Source organism: Dipodomys merriami, unplaced genomic scaffold, assembly GCF_024711535.1.
Source record: "Dipodomys merriami isolate MVZ:Mamm:240054 unplaced genomic scaffold, mDipMer1.0.p SCAF_13, whole genome shotgun sequence".
In the NCBI taxonomy this organism is placed as follows: Eukaryota; Metazoa; Chordata; class Mammalia; order Rodentia; family Heteromyidae; genus Dipodomys; species Dipodomys merriami.
The window spans coordinates 3,933,172-3,956,411 of record NW_027202604.1 but is presented as its reverse complement, the minus strand read 5'-3'; the positions used below and the strand labels follow the sequence as shown (position 1 = coordinate 3,956,411).

At 41.7% G+C, this 23,240-nt stretch overlaps 1 protein-coding gene across 1 annotated transcript; it reads right to left on the bottom strand.

Moving 5' to 3' along the window:
* Positions 1-139: 139 nt before the first annotated feature.
* Actr8 (actin related protein 8) lies at positions 140-21,701 on the bottom strand. Its single transcript, XM_070018504.1, has 13 exons — positions 21,455-21,701; positions 18,108-18,278; positions 15,882-15,992; positions 13,639-13,743; positions 13,241-13,414; positions 12,362-12,455; positions 12,034-12,166; positions 5,896-6,049; positions 5,381-5,476; positions 4,649-4,789; positions 2,288-2,552; positions 1,451-1,614; positions 140-401 (listed from the first exon to the last, which is right to left on the bottom strand). The coding sequence occupies exons 1-13, from the start codon at positions 21,575-21,577 to the stop codon at positions 258-260; spliced, it is 1,875 nt and encodes a 624-aa protein (XP_069874605.1). The 5' UTR covers positions 21,578-21,701; the 3' UTR covers positions 140-257.
* Between the last annotated feature and the right edge of the window lie 1,539 nt (positions 21,702-23,240).

Sequence of the window (23,240 nt, the reverse complement as noted above, 5' to 3'; positions counted from 1 at the left end):
GCCAGAAATGATGCTGTGGCTCAAGTGGTAGAGCACTAGCGTTGAGCAAAAGAAGCTCAGGGACAGAGCCCAGGCTGAGGTCAAGCCTCAATAGTGGCAAATAAATAAATAAATAATCAAACCACATATGTCCTGAATATAAAATTGAAACTTATTTTATTTTCCATGAACATGAAGCATCTATGCCAATAAATTAAAAAAATATATTCCCTTTAAGTCTTGGTTTTCATCTTCAACAGTGACCTTTCCCCCCATTTTTACCACACGAAAGCTGCTCGCTCTCGTAACATGCGGACACCAAAGCGCTGCCATTCTCGCTGATAAATCCAAAGTTCTTGTGTGGTATCTAAACAGGCCAACACTGCCCCTCCTTTCCAAGCAATCAGCCGGGGATCCATGTCCTACACCGAAGATAAAGTTATTTCAGACATATTTTATCATTTACTTTAGTTGGGGATGAAGATAGATTCCTGTTAGGGTAGGTTTCCACCTGCATAGACCACAGGACCTTGGTTGTATGTCATGCCTAGCATGATCAAGGCCCTGGGTTCAATCTCTAGCACCACTACTGACAAGATAGCAAGACTCAGAAAGAACAGATAATTTTGTTTCAATCTGTAAGAGAAATTCGTATTACTCTTCCATAAACATACAAAAAAACCCTACAGGCAAAAATATATAATAGCTTACTAAAATTTATGTGTGGGATACAAGTATCTCCACAAGCCCTCTGTTAGCATGAAAATAAAATGAGAACATTACCAGAAATGGTAGTAAATTTTAATGACATATGGGTGTGATCTATTTCTAAAATCCTTGATTTTTATTTATTTTTATTTATTTTTATTTTGGGTCCGGTCGTGGGCCTGAACTCTGAGCCTGGGAGATGCCCCTCAGCTCTTGAGCTCAAGGCTAGCACTCTACCACTTAAGCCACAGCACCACTTCCGGCTTTTTTTTTTTTTTTTTTGCTTATGGGTGCTGAGGAATCGAATCCAGGGCCTCAAGCATGCAAGGCAAGCGCTTTACCATTGAGCCACCTTCCCAGCCCTGATTTTTATTTCTTTTTAGGATAGTTTAAACCAAAAAGATCCTTAAAGCTCTCTAGTAGAGCCCAGCAGAAGCTTCATACTAAGAGATGAAAATGCAGCAGGACTGTCAAGTGTGAGACAATCAGTTGTCTCTTGACCCACACGGTTCTTTCAGAAAGAGGGGGGAAATCAGGCGCAGCAAGAACCAGAACAGGAATCCAATCCTCTCACCAGAGCTCCTTGTGCCACATCTATGACCTGCTGGAAAATAAAACTTCTACTTCCCCAAGCCCTTAAGAACTTTTCAGACACGAGCTCACACCTCCCCAAGACTTTACCTGTCCACATGCTTTACAAATAGAAGTAACCAATATTACCTCACTTGCGTTCAGTACAAAATTACACACTCAAAGAACACACCTTTGGCCTTGTGATCACATCCACATTTTCAATAATTCGCCTGAAGGAAGGTGGCATTTTGTTGAGAATTCTATGCTGTAGAAATTCTTGAGCTTTATGAAACATTAAGCCACCTCCCACCACCAGGATGGAGCTGTACATTTTCTTCTTGGTGTCATCAGATGCTGAAAAGACAGTGACATCCCTTGTACTTACTCATCACCACTACTCCAGGACAAGCCACCATCATCTCTTGCTTGGACAACTACACTAACACACTGCATCCAGAACCACCACATAAAACAGAAGTGTGAGCAAGTTGCTACCCCACCATCTAAACCTTACTACTTGCAGGATGAAAACCAAACTTTAAGAGTTCACAACGTCCAGCGAGATATGAGCTGCTTCTCTAAACTCATCCACTTGATTCTTCCTCAGCCTGGAATATCACCCATATGTCACTGCTACCCTCCATCTAGCCCTTATATCTCCCACATGGCTCATTTTCAAGAAAGCTTTTTTATCCTCTGTATCTCTGCCAGAGTAGGAAAAAAATCCTTTATTAAATTTCTCAGTCAGGAGGCTTACGTTCAACTTTTAGATGCAATATTCTAATTTCATATTACTACTATGGTAGTAGTAATTTGTGGTAACTTGATCTTCCCTAGACTTTAATGCTTGATGAGGCCAGAAACCAATTCTACTGCATTACTATATTCCCAAAACCTGCCAAGGCATGGATGGAGTGGGTGCTAGGCACGTTTTAAACAGGTATGCTGTACAAATACATCCTAGGCTGACCCAATTTAACTGCTGCTCACTTTGCTGCAAACTCCTGGTTTCCCAAAATGTACTTACAACAGCAGTCTATGCTATGAAGGATAGCTTTATCAAGGCCTAGGGCTTTCCCTTCAAACAGTGAGATGGCAGTTTTCCTGGACATCAGTGCAGTGAGGGCTTCCTCAGAATCATTGCCAGCTATCAGACAGTCTCCCTGGGAGGACCCCAAGTCCACCTCCTGGGAATGAAGTCTTTCAGGTAGATCAGAGGACTGGCCACGAAGATCTCCTTCAAATCCAATAGGTTTGGATGCAGACTTTCGGTCAGCAGTAGCTTTCGCAGACTACAAATAAAAGAGACAATCAAACAGATGGAATGACTTTACCACAATGCTATTGGTAATGTATAGCTTGCTACAACCCCTCCTACTACTATGTGCCACTATAAAATGGAAGCCACCATAGAACATACATAACTGCTAGCACCAACTCCCTGAGAGCTTAGGCATGTAAGCATGGACATGCTCTGACAACTCCAAAGGAGTCTCTGGAAGCAGGACAGGTTTTAGAACCTTATTACCACTAGTTGGATTTTAAAATTGGAATATCAACACACATCCTTTCCATAAATTGATTTTTTTTTCTGGTTCTGGGGCTTAAATTCAGGGCCAGGGCCTGGATGATGTTCCTGAGCTTCTTTGTGCTCAAGGCTAACACTCTACCACTTAAGCCACAGTGTCACCTGTGGCCTTTTCTGAGTAGTTTATTGGAGCGTGTAAGCATCTCACAGACCTTCCTGAGGTGGCTTTGAACCAGGATCCTCAGATCTCAGCCTCCTGAGTAGCTAGCACCCAGCTAAACTGAACTTAAAAAAAAAAGTTTAGTTTACATTTTGAACCAGGGTCTGCGTAGCTCAAATTGGTCTAAAACTCATGATTATTGATTATCATGCCTTCATATGGCCCCAAACCAAACAACAGTGCTGGGATTCTAGGCATAAAACACTGGGACCAGCTCAACTAAATTTTGATTTCATTCACTTTTGTGCTGAAACTGGTGCTTAAATTAAAAACACTGCAATTTTTGCTAAGCTGGTTTGCTCATGGCTGGCAGCTTTTTGCTGCTTATTTTGGAAACAGAACCTTGCAAATTTTTGCCCAGGCTAACTTTAAACCACATTTGATCAGGTAAGGATTATGGACAAGAGTCACTAGACTCTGCTTAAACTGAGGGCGTGTGTGTGTGTGTGTGTGTGTCTACGCACCAGTCCTGAGGCTTGAACTCATTTGATCAGGTAAGGATTATGGACAAGAGTCACTGGACTCTGCTTAAACTGAGGTAGGGGGGGGGTGTGTGTGTGTGTGTGTGTGTGTGTGTGTGTGTGTGTGTGTGTGTGTGTGTGTGTGTGTGTGTGTGTGTGTGTGTGTGTGTGTGTGTGTGTGTGTGTGTGTGTGTGTGTGTGTGTGTGTGTGTGTGTGTGTGTGTGTGTGTGTGTGTGTGTGTGTGTGTGTGTGTGTGTGTGTGTGTGTGTGTGTGTGTGTGTGTGTGTGTGTGTGTGTGTGTGTGACTGGACTCTGCTTAAACTGAGGGGGGTGTGTGTGCGTGCGCGCGCGCGTGTGTGTGTCACTGGACTCTGCTTAAACTGAGGGGTGTGTGTGTGTGCGTGTGTGCGTGTGTGCGTGCGCGCGCCCCAGTCCTGAGGCTTGAACTCAGGGCCTGGGCACTCTCGCTGAGCTTTTGTGCTTAAGGCTAGCACTCTACCACTTGAGCCACAGCTCCACTTCTGGCTTTTTGGTAGTTTTTATTGGAAATAAAAATTTCACAAACTTTCCTTCCCAAGCTGGCTTTGAACTGTGATCCTCAGTATCAGCTTCTTTGAGATGCTAGGTTGACAAGTGTGAGCTACTGGCACCTGGCCTTAAACTGAGTATTTAAACGGATTGTTTCGGTAGGATTCAAGTTCCAGTAGCTGTTACGGAATCTCCTTTCTGGATCTAATCTACTACCTCCTTCTTGTATTTGGGCATGGGAACCAACACTACGAAAGGTTTAAAATCCCATTTTACTTTCACCATGAACAGATGAGCTAGTCCCAGTAGTGGGCTATGTGGTGTAGGGGCACAAATTAAAGCTGTTTACTCAATGTCACCTATCTCTCATGCTGACATTTTAAAAGTAGATAATATAAGTAATAATATATGTCAAAAAGAAATTATCTTCATCAAGTTACTTTTAAATGTATGAACTGGCATTCAGAAAACTGAATGTCAAAAGGAGGACAAATATCTGTCATATACATTTTAAACACACAATTTGCAAGTCTAAGTATTGGGGTCACTCTGCTAGAAGATTGTGGTGATAATGATGATATCCTACTTCTAGGATAACTTCTATTTCAGGGTTGAAACTTATCTCCTCTCCCACCAGAACTGCTGCACACCTGTTCTTGCTTGCTCTGTGTAGCCAGCAGGTAATGTTCATCATGAGGATCTTCGGGATCACCTTGTGATCTGTGCTGCAAAGTCGTCATTTTCTGCCCAACAATTCCAAAAGTTGCTGGGTAAAATAATGCCATTGGAGCCTGAGCATGGAAGAGAAAGAGTGACTGAAAGCCATACTGCCTCCTGTAAAACAACTTGTCCATTAAATTTTGTTCTTCTGAAAACAAAACTGGCAGATCAGATCCTCTAAGTCTGAGTAGGATTATCTCATCAGTGCACAACAGGAGAGAAAACTCATCATACAAATGAAGGGAAGACAAGACACACACCAAGAGAAAACTCAAAGGAAATATAAAGTGCCTCATAACTTTATTATTTCCTAATAAGAACAGAGCCTATCTCACTAGTAACTTGTCATTATGACTAGCTAGAAAGACAGAAGAATTCAAGGTTTATCCTAAAAATTAAGAACAAGGAAGAGGTGAGCAGGGGAAGGATGGGTGTGAATGTTGAAAGGGGTAACAATGACCAAGATTCATTATATTTATAAACTCCTTTATACAACTACTTAAATATAGTTTTAAGAAAAAAAGAAAGATAGTCTTCAAAATCTGTTGTAATCTGTAATCTAATGGTTATTGGTTTGGCAAATAACCTACCATCAGTTGTCATTCTTACCCTATGATTTTCTAGCAAGTGCCTATTATCTCAGTTAGAACCTATCACATTACCTGGAGTTTTTCATCACCTAATCGAAACTGGTATAGCAGGGCAGGAGAATCTGGATGTCGAATCTGAAATTCATGGTCTTGAAGTCCAGAGATGTCCTGATTCCAGGAAAAGATGCTGTCAGTGAATCAGTAAGAATGCATTTAAACTCTTCAAATTATGAGTAAGCTTCTCCAGCATCTAAATCTCACACAAAGGTCACCCTACAATGGTGTACCACTGAATAAATTAAGTTTGACCTTGCTTTATGCACAGGTCAGACTGAATCACAATCTTCCTTTTCGCACTTCCTATAAAGCTGAGATGTCAGGCAAGCACCAGCTTTGATGGGTTGAAATGGGGTTTTTTGAACTTTTTGCCAGGGCTAGACTCAAACGATAATCCTCTTGATTTTAGCCTCCTAAGCAGTCAGGATTACAACAGTAAGCTATCAGGCTTGGCATAAAATTTTAAGTATCTTTTAAATATCTTATATTTTTCCTGGAACCAAAAATAGCAACACTGATTTTCTTCTTACCTGATCTAAATGACAAAAGGTTTCTTTTAGATGCTGCAGAAGAAGGCAATCCATTTTGTTTGTTAATTGGCATTCTCTGTAAGGGAACCCAGCTCGCTGCATGAGCCAGTAAAAGCACCTCGACACATCAGATCCTCCATATGCCAGACATAACCTAAAGTTGATAAAACAGAAGATGGTTATTGTCCAGTTAAGAAGGTACACAGAATGTTTCAAGAACTCTATTAGGCGTGGTTAAACACAGCATTTCAAGAAGTTTGCTATTGGAATGGAAGGAAAGGACAGAATGGATGGATGGAAGAAAGAAGCTCTAGCCAAAGCCAGTGGTGGGCTCGGCACCTGTGGCTTATGTCTGTCATTCTAGCTACACAGGAGGCTGAGATCTGAGGACTGTGGTCCAAAGCCAGTCAGGGGATAAAAGTCAGTAAGGCTCTTACCTCCAAATAACCACCAGAAAACTGGAAGTGGTGCTATGGCTCAAAATGGTAAGCACTAGCCTTAAGTATAAAAGTTCAGGGACAGCACCCAGACCCTGAGGTCAAGCCCACAAACAACCAAAAACAAAACAAAACAAAACAAACACCAGTAACAACAACAACAAAAAACATGGTAGAGTATCTGAAGCTATGCTATTTTCAAAAAAAAAAAAAAAAAAAGATCAGAGACATAGAGCGTAGACTATTAACTCAAGCTCAGTCCATGTCACTGTTTATCATGACTATTGGTACTACTAGCAGGCATGGCATAATAATGTGAGACCATTTAGAGCAAACTGTTCACCAAATGCAGATTTCTTCAACTTGAGAAATGTGTATTATCTTAGTGATGATAGGAAACATGGGTCCAATAATTTCTCTATACTTTGAGAACCACTAGCACTGTAGTCCAAAGAGATGAACCAAAAAACCTCAGGGTGGGCTTTAGAATGCATCCTAGGTAGTTGGGCTAAGGAGGATGAAAGAAGATGGGTATTGTCCAAATAAACTGTCTATTAGTATAAAAACAGAATACTGAAACTGTATTACGAAAGGGGGAAGGAGCTAAGGAAGAGTGCTGGCGGAGAGGATTGAATGGAATACACTGTATACATGTGTAGAAATGCCAAATGAAATCCCCCTTGTATAGCTAATATAATCTCTTTTTCTTGTCTTAAAAAGTTTACTTCTGCAGAAGGATGCCCATAAGCCAAAAATCTGGCAAGTAAGCACGCAGAGTAGGCAGTATGCACCAGGCCCTCCAACTTTGTTCAAAAGTTGAGCTCAGGCTCACAATCTCCTGATTGGTTAGTTTAAATAGAATAAAGTGTATTTATATAAGGTGACTTTGACATAAGATTAACAGTTCACAAGTAACCTTAGAATATAACACTCTGCTATTTCTTGAACAGTCTAGGAAATGTCATTAATTCCATCTTGAAAAGAAACCAGTTTAAAGCAAAAACTTACATTTTGCAAATCTTTTTTTGTCAAAGCAGAAACTTTTAAGCAACATAGTTTGATAGAAAAGACAATTTTTCGGGGCTGGGAAGGTGGCTCAGTGGTAGAGCGCTTGCCTTGCATGCCTGAGGCCCTGGGTTCGATTCCTCAGCACCACATAAGCAAAAGGAAAAAAGCCGGAAGTGGCGCTGTGGCTCAAGTGGTAGAGTGCTAGCCTTGAGCTGAAGAGCTGAGGGACAGTGCCCAGGCCCAGAGTTCAAGCCCCACGACCGGACCCAAAAAAAAAAAAAAAAAAAAGAAAAGACAATTTTTCTCACAGTCCCCCCCCTTTTATTTTCTATTCTTTTCTTCAAAGCCTTTTAACATTAGCCTCCATATGTGTTATTCTCACAACATCCAATTACAGACATTGTCCTAATCATGACAACGAGGGACATTAGAGCTGAGGTCAACATCAGCCATGAACTCTGAATTTTTAGTTGATGGTCCCATCCAGGGCCTTCCTGAGGATGAAAGTACATATACCCCTTTTCCTGCTAGAATAATATCAGAAGCCATCCAATTTTCCTATGCCTTGCTACAGGATTTAACTGTACCTGGATTTAGTTTCATCAAGAACTCTTCGTTGAATCCTGATGGCTTATGTAAACCTGGAGGTCACACTGAAGAGGGTTTCAGTTTTTGAAATGCCAGGGTGAAAGGGATAGCCAATTAAACCAAAGTACAGGTTTTTTTTGGTTTTTGTTTTTGTTTTTTTTTTCTCCCATCTGACCAGAAAAGCCTCAAGGAAAAGCCCCCACAATACCACTGGACATTGGCTCTAGCAATGGTGAGGGCAGAACCATTCCCATCTCCTCTAAAGACCCGCTTTCCACTTTCATTTCCCAGGGACTTCTCCCACCTGGAGCACTGCGTGAAGTTAAGAGTTATGGGACAGTGACTTCAACTGACTGCAGCTTTCACTGACCATAGAAAACAGTAGACACTGTCCTTCAGGACTTGTTGCCCCAAGCCAGTTTGTCTTGGAAATGAGCTATTTGCCAGGCTGGCAGGATCTGTGGTATATCCCAGAGGGAAAGAGACAATCTGATGTTTGATCTACCTGTCACACATGCCTAAAAATCACTTTTAAAATGCAAACAATATTTTATCCATTCCAACCAGGCATTTGTTTCACCATATTCATTTTCAACAGCTACCACCTATCTTAAATCTTTTACCCGCAATACAAGTACCTCAAAATGCCTGCTTTGAGGCCAAAGGACATCTGAGGGCCCCATAATAGTAGGTTTCATTAATTCTCAGCAGAACTTTCATATCAGACCGGGAATGCCAATAGAAGAAATTTCTAGCTCACAATACCTAAATGTAGAAGGATCCTCAGTCATGGAGTCAGGATCTGTAACCATGACCAAGGGGTTACATTGTAGTTGACCATTCCACAACTCAACCATAACAGGGCAGATAATCACCCTCTGGGACATCAAACTTAAATCCTCCCCTCTTTTAGTCATCCCAGGGAACAAGAGCCAGCACCAAGGGTGGGAAGGTGGTTTAGTGGTAGACTGTCTGCTTAGTATGCATAAAGCCCTGTGTTTCTCAGTACCAAATAAACAGAAAAGGCTGGAAGTGGTGCTGTGGCTCAAGTGGTAAAATGCTAGTCAACGCCCAGAGTTCAAGCTCCAAGACTGGCAAAAAAAGAGTCAGCAACTACCTTTTCAGTCTTTTTAAAATCATTTGGAATCTCCAGGACTGAATGACCCCTGTCTTCCCTCAGGAGCTCAGGTTACCCACGTGCAGCAAGTCCATCCCTTTTCTGTAATACTCACTGCCCTTTCAGTGTGGCTCAAGTGGTAAAATGCTAGTCAAGCCCAGAGTTCAAGCTCCAAGACTGGCAAAAAAAGAGTCAGCAACTACCTTTTCAGTCTTTTTAAAATCATTTGGAATCTCCAGGACTGAATGACCCCTGTCTCCCCTCAGGAGCCCAGGTTGCCCACGTGCAGCAAGTCCATCCCTTTTCTGTAATACTCACTGCCCTTTCAGTGGTGAGTAGCACTTCATAAGATCCCTCTTAAATCAGCTTGAGTTTTCTTCCAAGTTTTGATCAGGATGCAATCTTTTTTTTTTTTTTGATTGGTTGTGGGGCTTCAACTCTGGGCTTGGGCACTGTGCCTGCGCTCTTCAATTCAAGGCGAACGCTCTTACTGCTTGAGCCACAGTGCCACTTCCGGTTTTCTAGTGGTTTATTGGAGATAAGAGCCTCATGGACTTTCCTGTCTGGCTGGCTTTGAACCTCGATCCTCAGATCTCAGCCTCCTGAGTAGCTAGGATTACAGGCGTGAGCCCCAGGCGCCCGGCCAGGATGCAATCTTAAGACTCATATTGCTATCTGGGAACTCAAGGTATGGAGTCTGGGCCAGCAGTTCTTGTTGCCGTGAGGGATGACAGGGCTAAGAAGATACTGCACATACAATGTTGGAGGAACTGATCTTTGGTTTTCAAAGAGGGGAGACCAAAAGATCAGCACGGGTAATGGAGACCTTCAATTTGAAACCTGAGTTTCTCCTTCACCTTCTTGAGGTGGTTCCTTTGAGTTTTGTTTTATAAGTTAAACAGCTCTGTGCCACCTACTTTACTAGAGTATAAATCCCTAGGCACACGTATGTTCTGAGAATACCACACATACCTTGTGTTCCCCAATGGCTCCGCCCACAGCCCCCAGTGAAGCCTCTTCCTGAGTGGTCAAGGCAAGAACTAGTCATGTGGCCCATCTTGGCAGCTTCAGTCAAACTTCACCCTGTCCTGTAGACTTAATCCTCTCTATTAGAGATCTCTTGTACACTCATCTTGTACTCAACCCCTTCTACTGGGGATTTCTCATATCACCCAAGATTGATTTCCCTATACTCAGAGAGAATCCCCTATTGATGACCTGAGATATGAACTATCACAATTTCCTCAAAAGCATAAGATTTGTTTTTCTTTTAATTAATTTCTGCTCAGCCCACATTTCACAAAGATGATTATCACACTGAATGCATATTTTCAGTTCATACAGATCGCTCCCTTTTTCCTTTTAACACCTTTAAAGTCTGGTTGAGTGCAAATAACTCACACATTGTGTAGACCCCTAATTAGGCAATCTTACTAATTTATTTCTTAATTTAACCACATGCACCCTTTATCCCATTTTCCCTATATTACCCCTGAGAAACCATTAACATGAACTTAAACCTGACCTTTTATAAAAGAAGTTTTTCTGAGAAAATTTGGCCTTATCAGACCAAAGTCTGAAAAAAAAAAAAGAAACCAATACATTACCCAACTTAAATCCAAGGATAGTTCCTTTGTTCTCAGTGACAAATAAATAAAAGACTTTTCTAAAGAAGGCAGGGCCAAAAATGGAGCTTGGACTAAGGTCTGCTTAGGGCTCTCCATTATCTAGACTTCCCCTGGCTTCCAACATAAAAGATTAGGCTCTACTTCCAAAAGTTTAGAAGAAAGGACGTTAGTTCTGAGGGCCTAGGATTTTATCTAGTCTGCAATATCCAATCAACCCTAAAACCTTTTTATAGTTCTCTTTGAGTTGGTGGTAGAGGCATGCTCCTTAAGCAACCAGGTGTTCCTTTACTCCTGGGATATCACCGTATTGATGCTGAGCTTAGCCCAGGACACCTGATCAGCAGAGTGTACTGCAGCCAATTCTGTGGCTAGTCAAAGAATGCATTCTGACTTAAGGTAGGAGGCACTGACCTTTTTTGTAAACTGCTTGGGTTCTTTTTTAAATTTGTATCTATGTTGTATTTATGTGACAGACAAGAAGCTACCTCAGAAGCACATAATGCGGCAAAGAACTACTTTGTATATGCACTACCTGAGTGGGCTCACCTGTGTACCATGATAGCATGCCTCAGGAAGGACATGCAGTAGACCTGCTCCTGCCATTGATTTTACTAACTTATGTCTCAGTGATGCCATCATGAGACAGCCACCATAAACTTATTCATCTATCACTGAGCACCACTTGTATAAGAAAAGGAAATATTTACCTAGACATAAAATACCAGTTTTCTCTTACATAACTTGCCTAAATAAAACTTTGCTGTGAGGGTGTGAATAGTTTTTTAAGTAGTAGACCACTTGGAAAAACACAATGGAGGCATACACTTCCTCTGGGAAAGTATACAACAAAATATGGAACTTTCAGGAGCTACTTGTGTAAATTCATGTTAGAAAGTCCCATAAGGGCAAAATCATTTGTTTTAACTTTGCTAGAGTTTGTTCACCCCCATTTTGTAGCTTACTATGTAGATTTCTGAATATATAATTTCTTCCTTTTGGAGGGGGAGTGGTGGTTACTGGGGTTTGAACTCAGGGCTCTGCCATGCTTCCATTCCATTTTTGCTTTAGCTATTTTTAAGGGAAATTCTATAAATTTTTGCCTTAGCTTCAACTCTTCCTACCTATGGCCTCTAGAATAGATGGGATCACAGATGTGCATTATCACATCCAACTTATTGAGGTATGATTTTTTATTCAGGCTAGTCTCAAATCGTAATCCTCTGGATTTCAGCCTCCTGAATGGCTGAGATCACACCAGTCTAAATATATAATTTCTCATAAACAATAATCTGTAATGATTTGAACAGACTGCGATAGAACAGGTTATCAGGGAGCACCATTTCCCAAATGTCTTCCTTACCGAGTGTTCCGATGAGACACGCCATCCTCTACACAACACACACTTGTCTTCTGGTCCCCAACATCTACAATACACGTACTGCTTAAGCCACTTCCAAAGGTGGCACAGACAGACTCCTGGTGAACAACAATCCCTAAAAACAATAAGCAGAGGAACAATTAGCTACAGAGCAGTGAAGATCCTGAAATAAATCTACGGGCTAAAGTTAGGAGTCTAAAAGCCACTAGGCAAGTATCTAAGTGGCACAGACCTTTCAGAAGTTAAATAAGTCAGTGAATTACATTAACGTCACCACTTAAAGGTTGTCTCACTGGATTATCAAACATACCTGAAAAACCCATCTTCATTAGTATCATATTCACTAGTTCTTTCACATGCTGTTTATTGTAGATATCAGGAATTAACAAGATACATCTGTAATACTAACAAGAAGAAAAACAAATGAAGCTTTTAGCTCAAGTCTAGTCAAGTCCAATCCCATCATACATGTCTTTAGGAAGGCTTCCCTCCACAGAATTTGTGGCTAAAAGCCCAGAAGCAAAAGCTCTAATCTCTTCACTATGCTTTTAGTTTCATTAGTAAACAGAAAAAGCTAAAGGGTTTTTTCCTCCCATGTCCAATTATTTCAAACTTGTAAAATGAAAAACAAGACAACTAATGTGAGTAAGGTATAGACAAAAGGCAAAAACAAGGACCAGCTTGATTTCTTTCTTTTTTTTTTTTTGTCGGTTGTGGGTCTGGGTGCTGTCCCTCAGCTCTTCAGCTCAAGGTTAGCGCTCTACCACTTTAGCCACAGCGCCACTTCTGGCTTTTTCTGCTTATGTGGTGCTGAAGAATCGAACCCAGGGCCTCATGCATGCAAGGCAAGCACTCTACCACTGAGCCACCTTCCCAGCCCCCAGCTTGCTGATTTCTGAATGGCAGCCAGACTCTAAAGAAGTAGACTTAAGGAAGGGAGAATGCACTGGAGAGGAATTAAGCAAAGAAGATATCTTTTTTTTTTTTTTTTTTTTGCTTATGTGGTGCTGAGGAATCGAACCCAGGGCCTCAGGCACGCAAGGCAAGCGCTCTACCACTGAGCCACCTTCCCAGCCAGAAGATATCTTAAGCTATCTATAAGGGAATGCTTCAAGGACGGAGCATTCTAAACAATTCAGTTATGTGTACTTCCTGAAGACAATTCAAATAACTGGGAATTTTAGCTCACCTTTAAATCTTTCAGTGGGATTTCCAAATATTTTTGCATTGCATGAGACCATATTACTTCAATATCGGCCAGAACAGCAGTAAGAGAGCCCCCAGGTCCTGGATGAATATTTAACTGACCTCTTCTGATAGGCCAGTGAATGTTATAGCAGTCTAATGGATTAACATACAAGGCCTAGAAAAGGAGGGAAGGCACAAGAGTACATTTAAAAAATTCTTCTCTAAGAGTTTTCTGGATTTACACCCAGAATGTCATTCAGAATATTTCCTGCACACTATATATGTTGAGTTGGAATATTTAACAGGAGTTGATGTGGCTCCAAGAGTCCCTTTAGGAGTCATTTCAGGAGGATGATTAAGCTTTTCTTCTTCCATTTCATTGTAAAAAACGTTTCCTACCTCTTCTCCTACTAAAAACTCAGGATGATGAGCTGTGTTTGTCCACTTATTTCCCGAGCAGTGATCTAAAATTGCAGGTCGCATCTGCTTGTTATAGGAGCGTGCCTAAAGAGAAAGTCAGAGATGAGTTGAATTTATATCGGGTAGTAGGAGGGCAGAATGAGTCCCCACTACACTCCTTTCACTCATAAGCCAGATACAGTGGCAAATCTTAATCATAAATCAAAGATATTTGGCAAAATGTTGACTGCTCACACCCATGACCGACAAAAAAAAAAAAAAAAAGATCCTTTTCTCCTTTTTGACAATCTTGATTTTTTGGCCATGTAACACAGAAACTGTAATTTACAGCCAGTCTAAAACCAAAGCTGTATTTGCTTAAATTTAATACAAACCCACTTATAATCCAGATTCATATCTTTATTGGCTTGTCACATTAAATTACAGGAAGAATACAGATTCTCATCCAGATCCTGGAGTTAGTTTCAGGTAATTTGTAAATATTAATAAACTTGCATTAAATAAACACTATGAATTATTAGGCTCATTTATGCACTTGTGATGACAATCTGAGTATTGTATAAGTGCTATAAAAGATTTTTTTAAAAAACTCATCTTACATTGCACAATATAGGGAAAATGTGAATACATAATAGACTTCATATTCAATAGTGGTCCCATGAGATTGTAATGGGTGGAAACACTCAGCTCCTCTAATGGCATAACCTAGCTCAATGCTCTGTTCCTTTAGTTGTGGTAATGGTGGTGTAAACCTACTAGCCTGACAGTCACATAAAAGCAAAGTATTTACAGTTACATACAGTACAGAATCCTTACACTAACAACTATGTTACTGGTTTATTTTCCTGTACTTTTATTTTCCTATTTTTTTTTATTATTAGAGAACAGTCTTCTACGTATAAACAGTTAATGAAAAAACAGCTGGAGGGAAGGAATAGGCAGAAGACGTGTTATTAAAGGAGCTGGAGCTCCAGTGGGATTTGTTCCTGACCCTCCATATAGGTGGAACTGTTTTTAGTGTCAGTAACAGAGCTTAGGGCTTCAAATAAGCACCTCATGCTCTTATTCAGCTTTCCTGCTTACGTGAGTCATGCCTACAGTCTGGCATTTTGCTGGTTAGATGGAAATAAGAGACTTTCCAACTTTTCTGTCCAAGCTGGCTTCTAACTGCAATCTTCCTCTGAGTAGCTAGGATTACAGGCATGAGCCTAACACCTTGCTAAAATGAAGTATTTTAAGATTAAAATTTAAAAGCCTTTCTGGGAACTGGAGGCATGGTGCAGTAGATGTAGTGACATTCCTGAGTGAAAAGCTGAGTGAGGGCATGAGACGCTGAGTTCTCGCTCCAGTACCAGCAAAAATACAAATAAAAATAAAATCAACATGCTAGGCACTGGTGGCTGATGACTGTAATCCTAGCTACTGAGGCTGAGATCTGAGGATCATGGTTTAAAGCCAGCCTGGGCAAGAAAGTCCATAAGACTCTGATCTCCAATTAACCACCCTGAAAAAAGCCAGGAGCTCTTTCTTGTGGTAGGGTGCCAGTTTTGAGCAAAAAAGCTCAGGGATAGCACCCAGGCCCTGAGTTTAAGCCCCAGCACCAGCACAAAGTAAATAAACTTTTTTACACAGATGTCTTAAGCTAAGTGTTATTCCAAAAGCTTAAAAAATTTAGTTTATAAACAGTAAGCCAAAGTTAACTTACTATTGAAGAATTAATTTTTAATAAATTTAGCATAGCTGTATAGTAGTAGACAGCAGTGCGTTGGGCCATCAAAGTCACTCATCACTAGTTCATTAATACGGCCAGGTTAACATCCAGTCACAAAACTCTATTCCTAGAAAGTACCCTATGTAGGTGTGCTATTTTAATTTTATCCTTTGACCCCATGTTTTTGCTGTTCCTTTAATGTTTAGATACACACATACCATGGGGTTACAACTGCCCATGGCATTCAGCATAGCTATGGTCTAGCAGCAGGAGGCCTAGCTGTGTGCTAGTTTAGATGTAGTTATACAATTTTAGATGTGTACTAGTCTAGATGTAGTTATACATCTAAAATTGTATAACTACACCTAAATTTGTATAACTACATCCTACTGTGTTTACACAATATTGCCCAACAATGCTTTTCTCAAAATATGCCCACATAATTAAGTGACATATGACTGTATTATATAACAGAGCTGCAAAAAGAATACAAAGAGAATGTTGACTAAACTTGTTCAGGGGACACAGGAATCCGCCTTGTACCATTTGACATCTTTTTAGACCATATTGCTTGATCCACCATTTTAAGGCCATTTTGTCTTTGTTCATTACTTTCAGGTTTCTGGAGGAAGAAAACAAAATGATTAGTATAAAGGATTTAATGATAAGAGAAAACAACATGCATGTTACTAATTTAATCAACAGGAATGTTCCTTCATCAATACAAAGTACTTTCTTAATATTTGTAATACAAAGTAATCTTAAGAATCCCTTAGTGGGGGCTGGGAAGGTGGTTTAGTGGTAGAGCGCTTGCCTTGTATGCTAGAGGCCCTGGGTGCGATTCCTCAGCACCACATAAGCAAAAAAAGAAAAAAGCCGGAAGTGGCGCTCTGGCTCAAGTGGTAGAGCGCTAGCCTTGAGCTGAAGAGCTGAGGGCCCAGGCCCAGAGTTCAGGCCCCACGACCGGACCCCCCCCCCCAAAAAAAAGAATCCCTTAGTGGGCATGATGGAGCACACCTATAATCCCAGCGCTTCAGAAGGCTAAGGCAGGAGAATCATGAGTTTGAGGCTAGTCTACCCAACCATAGTGAATTTCCAGGTCAGCCTGACTACATAGCAACATACTGTCTCAAAAAACCCAAAAAACAAATAGAAATGAAATCCAAGTCAGGCTAAGTATACAGCTCAGTGGCACAGTGACTGCTTAGCATGTGTGGGACCCTGGGTTAGATTCTCAGCACTGCGAAAAAGAAAAGAAAAACATCCAAGTACTCTTATGTTATAAATTATAAAAGTTAAGGTTTTCTGCTTTTTATTCAATCCCAAGAACCACAGAAAAGAGTAATTATTCACAAAAATATATAATCTCAAGTCATTTTTCCTCCTTTTTATTTTTCTGAGATAGTGTTTTATTATGTACCCCAGGCTGATCTATTATGTACCCCTGTGTGATCCAGTTACATGCCCCACCTCCAAGTGCTGGGTCAAGTTACTTGTGAGTAATAAAAATTTTCACCTTTATCAAAGCATACTTTACTTTGTATTTATGAGATATTTCAGAGACTCCTCACACATCCATATAATTCTCAAGTTTATAAGTTTGTGATGTCACATTCCTTGATATATTTTAATTTTATTAATCAAAGACTATTTGAGTTACTGTAATGTAAGAAAGCCTATGTTGAAAAGTTATACTGAAGCTAACAATTGGGCTTTAATACAGTCTGCTAGTTACAATAAACAATGAAATGCTAAAGCTTATTGTTAGATATAGAAACTCATGAGCTCATAAAACTTGAAAGCTAAAGTGGATTGAGATGCAGTATACAGATTTAACAACTTTCACAATTTTTTTCTAATAATTATTATCTACAACATGAGTGAATGTTTACTGTAAGAAAATTTTTTTGCTTGAAACTGATTTGATCTAAGACTTTATATACTTCTTATTGCAACTAAATTTGTTAACAGATTGAAAACACCAGTTAGATTTAAACCATATGTACCTGGAAAACACAGTTGTCAGTTAATAAAGACTTAAGTGTGTTGCATATGATTGTGTACATCTGTAATCCCAGCCCTCTAGATGACAGGAAAGGAAGAATGTGAACTGATGGCCAGCCTGGGCTATAGAGTTCCTATGCCTCAAACAAAACAAGAAAACACCACCAAAAAACCCCAATGAAAAACAAAACAAAACTTGAACATATGATTTTAAGTGAATGACAGTTTTGTATTCTCCACTACAAGAAAAAAAGTTAGTGACACCCAGTTTGATCCCATGTGGGTTTTTTTTTTTCGTTTTGTTTTTTTGTTTTGTGTTGCTGGTCCTGGAGTTTGAACTCAGGGCCTAGGAGCTGTCCCTGAGCTTCTTTTACTTAAGGCTAGCACTCTACTACCTGATCCACAGCTCAACTTCCAGTTTCTTTTATGATTATTTAAGAGATCAGAGTCTCATAGACTTTTCTGCCTGGGCTGGCTTTGAACCACGATCCTCAGTTCTCAGCTCCCTGAGTAACTAGAATTATAGGCGTAAGTCACAAGATGGATTTAAAACAATTAGATTTAATGTTTTTATAACTGACTCTTTACAAGCTACAATAATACTTGCAATTCTGAAGATTATTTTCAAGTGCAGCAAAACAATGACAATGTCTGTTCAAGACTCCCATGTATACTGTGCGTTTAAGCAAGGAAATAGCCTTGAGCCTTCACTCCAGCTTTCATTCTGACTTACATTTAGTCCCTCCCTTAGGAGCCAGTTGTCCTTGTACAGGGGCTGCCCTTGTTGTTTGTGTCTTCGTGCAATGACATGAGGAATACTAACAGGAAGAGTATCTGTGGCTCGTCCAATTCTTAAAGTTGTAGAACCCGGATGTATGACAACGATGAAGTTGCTCTGGATTTGCTGCAAATAAGAAAAGAAAGTATGTTCCATGTTATTCAGTCCCTATTCACAAGACCCAAGGTATACCACCAGCCTGCTTGTCATTCCTGCTACAACTGAAACTTAAAATAGACAGATTGCAGCATAGGTATGCACCAGGCAGGAAGTGACATCCTACCTCAAAACTAACCAATAAAAACATGGTGAGGAGTCCCTGCCTGGCAAGCTCCAGACTGCCAGATTTGAACTCCACTGAGTTGAAATCCCAAACTGACAAAACATTGAAAACCAGTAACTATCCCTGTGACTTGCAAACATGACAAAGTCCAGACTTCTAGCCTCACTCTACAGCCACTTCTCTTCCAGTTTTTCTTTTTTTCTTTTTTTTTGGGTCCGGTCATGGGGCCTGAACTCTGGGCCTGGGCGCTGTCCCTCAGCTCTTCAGCTCAAGGCTAGTGCTCTACCACTTGAGCCACAGCGCCACTTCCGGCTTTTTTCTTTTTGCTTATGTGGTGCTGAGGAATCGAACCCAGGGCCTCTGGCATGCAAGGCAAGCGCTCTACCACTGAGCCACCTTCCCAGCCCTCTTCCAGTTTCTTTAATCCAGGATTTCTCTTGATTTCTCAACTCTTTGGCTTTCAAACCTTCACAAAGGCAATTCCCTTTTCTCTTAATGCTTTTTTTCCTGCTACATTTTTCTTCTCCTTTCAGGTACAAAATTAATGTCACTATTCTAGATGTGATCTTCCATAATGCATTTGAGTGTGAGTATGAGTGTGTGTGTGTGTGTGTGTGTGTATGCTGGTACTGGGGCTTCAACTCAGGGCCTGACATTCTTACTTGGCTTTTTCACTCATGGCTGGTACTCTACCACTTGAGCTACACCTCCAGTTGCAGCTTTTTGGTGGTTAGTTGGAGATAAGAGCCTTTCAGATTTGTCTGCCTGGGCTGCTTCAAACTGTGATCCTCAGATTTCAGCTTCCTAAGTAGTAAGGATTACAGGTGTGAACCACCAGCACCTGGCTCAATGTAGTCTTACATACTCCTTTTCACAACACTTATCTATCTTGTAACTACTGTTTGTCCTCTAACAAACAGTAAAGTTCCTGGGGGGGGGGGGGGGGAGGGAACAGGTTCTGTCTTGTCTACTGTTGTACCCCAACACAGGAAGACAAGTATTGGACAATGATAACATTACTGTCAGAAAGTATTAAACTGTACTTCCTAAAGCAGACATTTGTCCAACTAACTCGGGTGACCAAGTGAAGCTGTCTGTCATCAGGGAGGCCTGTCCTTCACCAAAGACACACAGGCTGGAGCGTGCCAATTAGATGGCAATAGATGAGAACGCATAGCTCAGTATTTTTTAGTAATCACATATTTACTTTAATGCATTAGGAAAGAAAATGGGCCAGTACATTTCATATACCATTTCCTAGGTATTACTGTATAAGGTAAGACAGAAAAGTTACCAAGTAACAGTACAGGTGCTACAGAAGAGATGGAAAAACAAAAGGGTATGACAAGGGCTGGGAATGTGGCTTAGTGGTAGAGTGCTTGCCTAGTATGAATGAAGTCCTAGGTTCGATTCCTCTGTACCACATAAACAGAAAAAGCCAGAAGTGGCACTGTATCTCAAAGTGGTAGAGTGTTAGCTTTGAGCAAAACGAAGCTCAGGAATAGAGCCGAGGCCCTGACTTCAAGCTCCAGGACTGACAACAACAAAAGGGTATGACAACTGACTCAAGCCAAGAAAATGATATTATTCTAGTGCTGGAGGGTCCTTAGAACTGTCAGCAAAATCAGACTGCCACTTTTTGCTTTGGGTGAAATTCCTACTTCTGGTAGGTGGCATTCAGAGAATGCTAGCTTTTGATGTTTAAAGCCTTCCACAGTTCTCCACTGCCTTCAAAAGAGACCAGGAAGCCAGGTAGATGGCCTCACACCTATAATCCCAGGTACTGAGGAAGGACTCCAGATTAAGACCAATCCAGGCAAAAGGTCATTGAGACCACATCTCAACAAGTAAGCCAGGTATAGTGTGAAGTATACCTACAATCTTAGGTAGGAGGCATATAAAGTAAGACTGAGGTTTGAGGTTGGCCCAGGCAAAAAAAAATGGAGGTCCTACATGAACAACAACAAAAAAAGGCTGAAGAGGCTCAAGAAGTAGAGTGATTGCCTAGTTAGCCAAAAACCCTGAGTTCAAACCTCACTACAAAAAGAGAGAAAGACAGAGACAGATCAGACTAAGGTTCCAATGACCCTTAGTATTCTTTCTCAATTCTCGACATCCGGACAGCTATCTGTGACTCAGATACTTCATATCCCTTGTAAGTTTGAGTCTCTTCCAAGCTGTTCCCTTCTCTATTTCAGACAATTATCCCAAAGTATTGGTCCAGAAGTGTTCCTCTTTAGTGTGAGAATCTTAGAAGGTAGGACCTGGCCAGTCCTCTACAGACCATCCAGTCTGTCCCTTTGACTAGATAGGTGAAGAAAGCAGACCAGTGCAATGGTAATAACCACACAGCAGACTTGCCTGGTACTTTGCTATGCATTTGCACCTACCTTATCAGTTAGGAATTTTATTTAACCCTTGTGCTGGCTCAGAGTTGGCTAACGTGAACTCCTGAGCGTTCAATGCTTCATTTCTTCTGTGAATTAAGCATTGCCTTTGTTCGTTTTCCCATGGGAATGTTGGTCTTATCAGTAAGACTGTAGGTACAAATGTACGAATAAAGGTCCTTTGTTGTGTTCCTGTAAATTGTTTTTCTGGCTAATCTGACTTCATCTTATTTTGCTTTTCAAACATAGGCTCTTAATGCCTATGCAGACAAAAGTCTACTTTTTCCACTATCCAAGACTGGCTAACCAAGGGTCCATGTGGAACCTCTAACCATCCCTAGCGCTCCCAGTAAGCCGGACCGGCGCTCGAGTGTCGCGGACCACAGACCTCAAGCAGATCCTGGCCGGGGAAGCCGGGCTGAGAGCCCCAGGGGGTGGGGAGCGCGGCGCTCCGAGCGAACGCGGGCCCGCCCAGGCCTGGCGCGCACCCAGCCGGGAGGCCTACCGGTGGCTGCTAGGCCTGCTCCGCCGTGCAGGACGGCGAGCCTGCGAGCCGGAGGCCCGGCCCGGCCCCCCTGCGAGCCCAGCGCCGGGCCCGACCCGCCGCGGAGGGCCGGAGCCGGGCGTCTCACCTCCTGCAGCGAGTCCGGCACCAGCGCGGGCACAATGGGCCGCTTGACGCCGCGCTGTTCTTTCTCCTTCTCTCCGCCCTTCTCCTTCCCGTTCTCCGTGTCCCCCTTCTCGGCTTGGGTCATCGTGGCTGCCCACGCTCGCCGGCTTCTAACCTAGAGCTTCAGGGAGAGCCCCAGCTTGGAGTAGAAAGACGGCCACTGCACAGGCGCCACATCCCTTATGTTTGCCCATAACCAAGATGGTGGCCACTGGCGTCATCCAGGGGATTCTGGGAGAGCGGGAGGAGCTGAGTGCCCAGGATGTCGGGTGGGTGTGGCTATGGTTAGTCCTGACTCGCACACCAGCCTTGTCATACTTGGTTTTTGAGCGCTTTATTTACTTATTTTAGTATATTGTTTTTACCTGAAGTAGCTGTATATATGTTTTTATTCAGCAAGAGTTTATGAATGCAATGTGTCTTTTTTTTTGGTCGGTCATGGGGCTTGAACTCAGGGCCTGGCACTGTCCTTGAGATTTTCTGCTGACTTGAGCCTCAGCACCACTTCGAGCTTTTTCTGTTGATATGATACTGAGAATCAAACCCAGGGTTTCATGAGTGCTAGGCAAATACTCGACCACTAAGCCACATTCCCAGCCCTTACAATGCATCTTGACTAGTGCTACCCCTTTCAACATTCATCCATTAAGGGGCCTCTGGGCTTATTTGATACCCTGGTGCTATGGTGACTAGTGTTGAAATGGCCACGATGGTGCTGGTGGCTTTAATGTGTCCTAGTTTGTAATCTTTTGGATAATGCCCAATAGTAGAATTGGTGCATCATAGGGTAGTTCTGTTCAGTTTTTTGAGGAACCTCCATGCAACTTTCTAAAGCAGTTGAACAAATTTACGTTCCAACCAACAGTATACTAGGATTCCTTTTCACTCACATGTATGCCGGCATCTGTGCTTGATTGTATTCCTGATGATCGCCATTCTAACTGGGGTGAGGCGGAATGTCAGTGATGTTTTGGTTTATGCTTTATGTGGACCAGACGAAAAGTGACATCACAGTTCATTCTCAGTTATCTTTTCTTCTGGTTTCTAAGGCACCACACATGCATCTAATTTTCCTCATACTTTGCTCATCTGCTCAGTTCTCAGGGGCTAGTTCTCCAGACATATTAATTGGATGACTTTTTCTAGTTTCACAGCTTAACTATGAAGATGATTCTCTGTATTACCAGTCTGGACCTTACCCTGAGATGTAGAATGATAACCTAATACCAATGTGGCATCACAGCTTGGATTTTGACAAGGCATTGCAAACCTATTCTAAACAAAAGTCTTAACTCCTTTTTTCTGTTGGTTGTGGGTCTTGAACTCTGGGCCTGGGAGCTGTCCCTCAGCTCTTCAGCTCAAGGTGAGTGCTCCACCACTTGAGCCACAGCACCACTTCCGGTTTTCTGAGTGGTTTATTGGAGGTAAGAGTCTCATGGACTTCCCTACCTTGTCTGGCTTTGAACCTTGATCCTCAGATCTCAGCCTCCTGAGTAGCTAGGATTACAGGCGTGAGCCACCAGCACCCAGCTTTAACTCCTCTTTATTCCCCAAAATACTCCCATTCCCCAAGTCAGTGTAGTTTTGATTTGTTCAGTTGTCCATGTCTCTATCCAAAACACTAGGAAATCCTTCATTTCTAACAGATCTTGAGGCCAGGCATCAGTGGCCCATACTTGTAATCCTAGCCATTCAGAAAGCTGAAATCTGAGGATCACAGTTTGAAGCCAATCCAGCCAGACAAGCCA

What these genes read in the sequence shown, in the direction of transcription:
- Actr8 (XM_070018504.1), bottom strand. Translation starts at nt 21,577, where the DNA reads ATGACCCAAGCCGAGAAGGGGGACACGGAGAACGGGAAGGAGAAGGGC. An exon ending in AGTTTTTAGTAGGAGAAGAG is followed by an intron (nt 13,415 to 13,638) that starts GTAGGAAACGTT and finishes CTCCTTTTCTAG; the next exon opens with GCCTTGTATGTTAATCCATT. An exon ending in TCCCACTGAAAGATTTAAAG is followed by an intron (nt 12,456 to 13,240) that starts GTGAGCTAAAAT and finishes TCTTCTTGTTAG; the next exon opens with TATTACAGATGTATCTTGTT.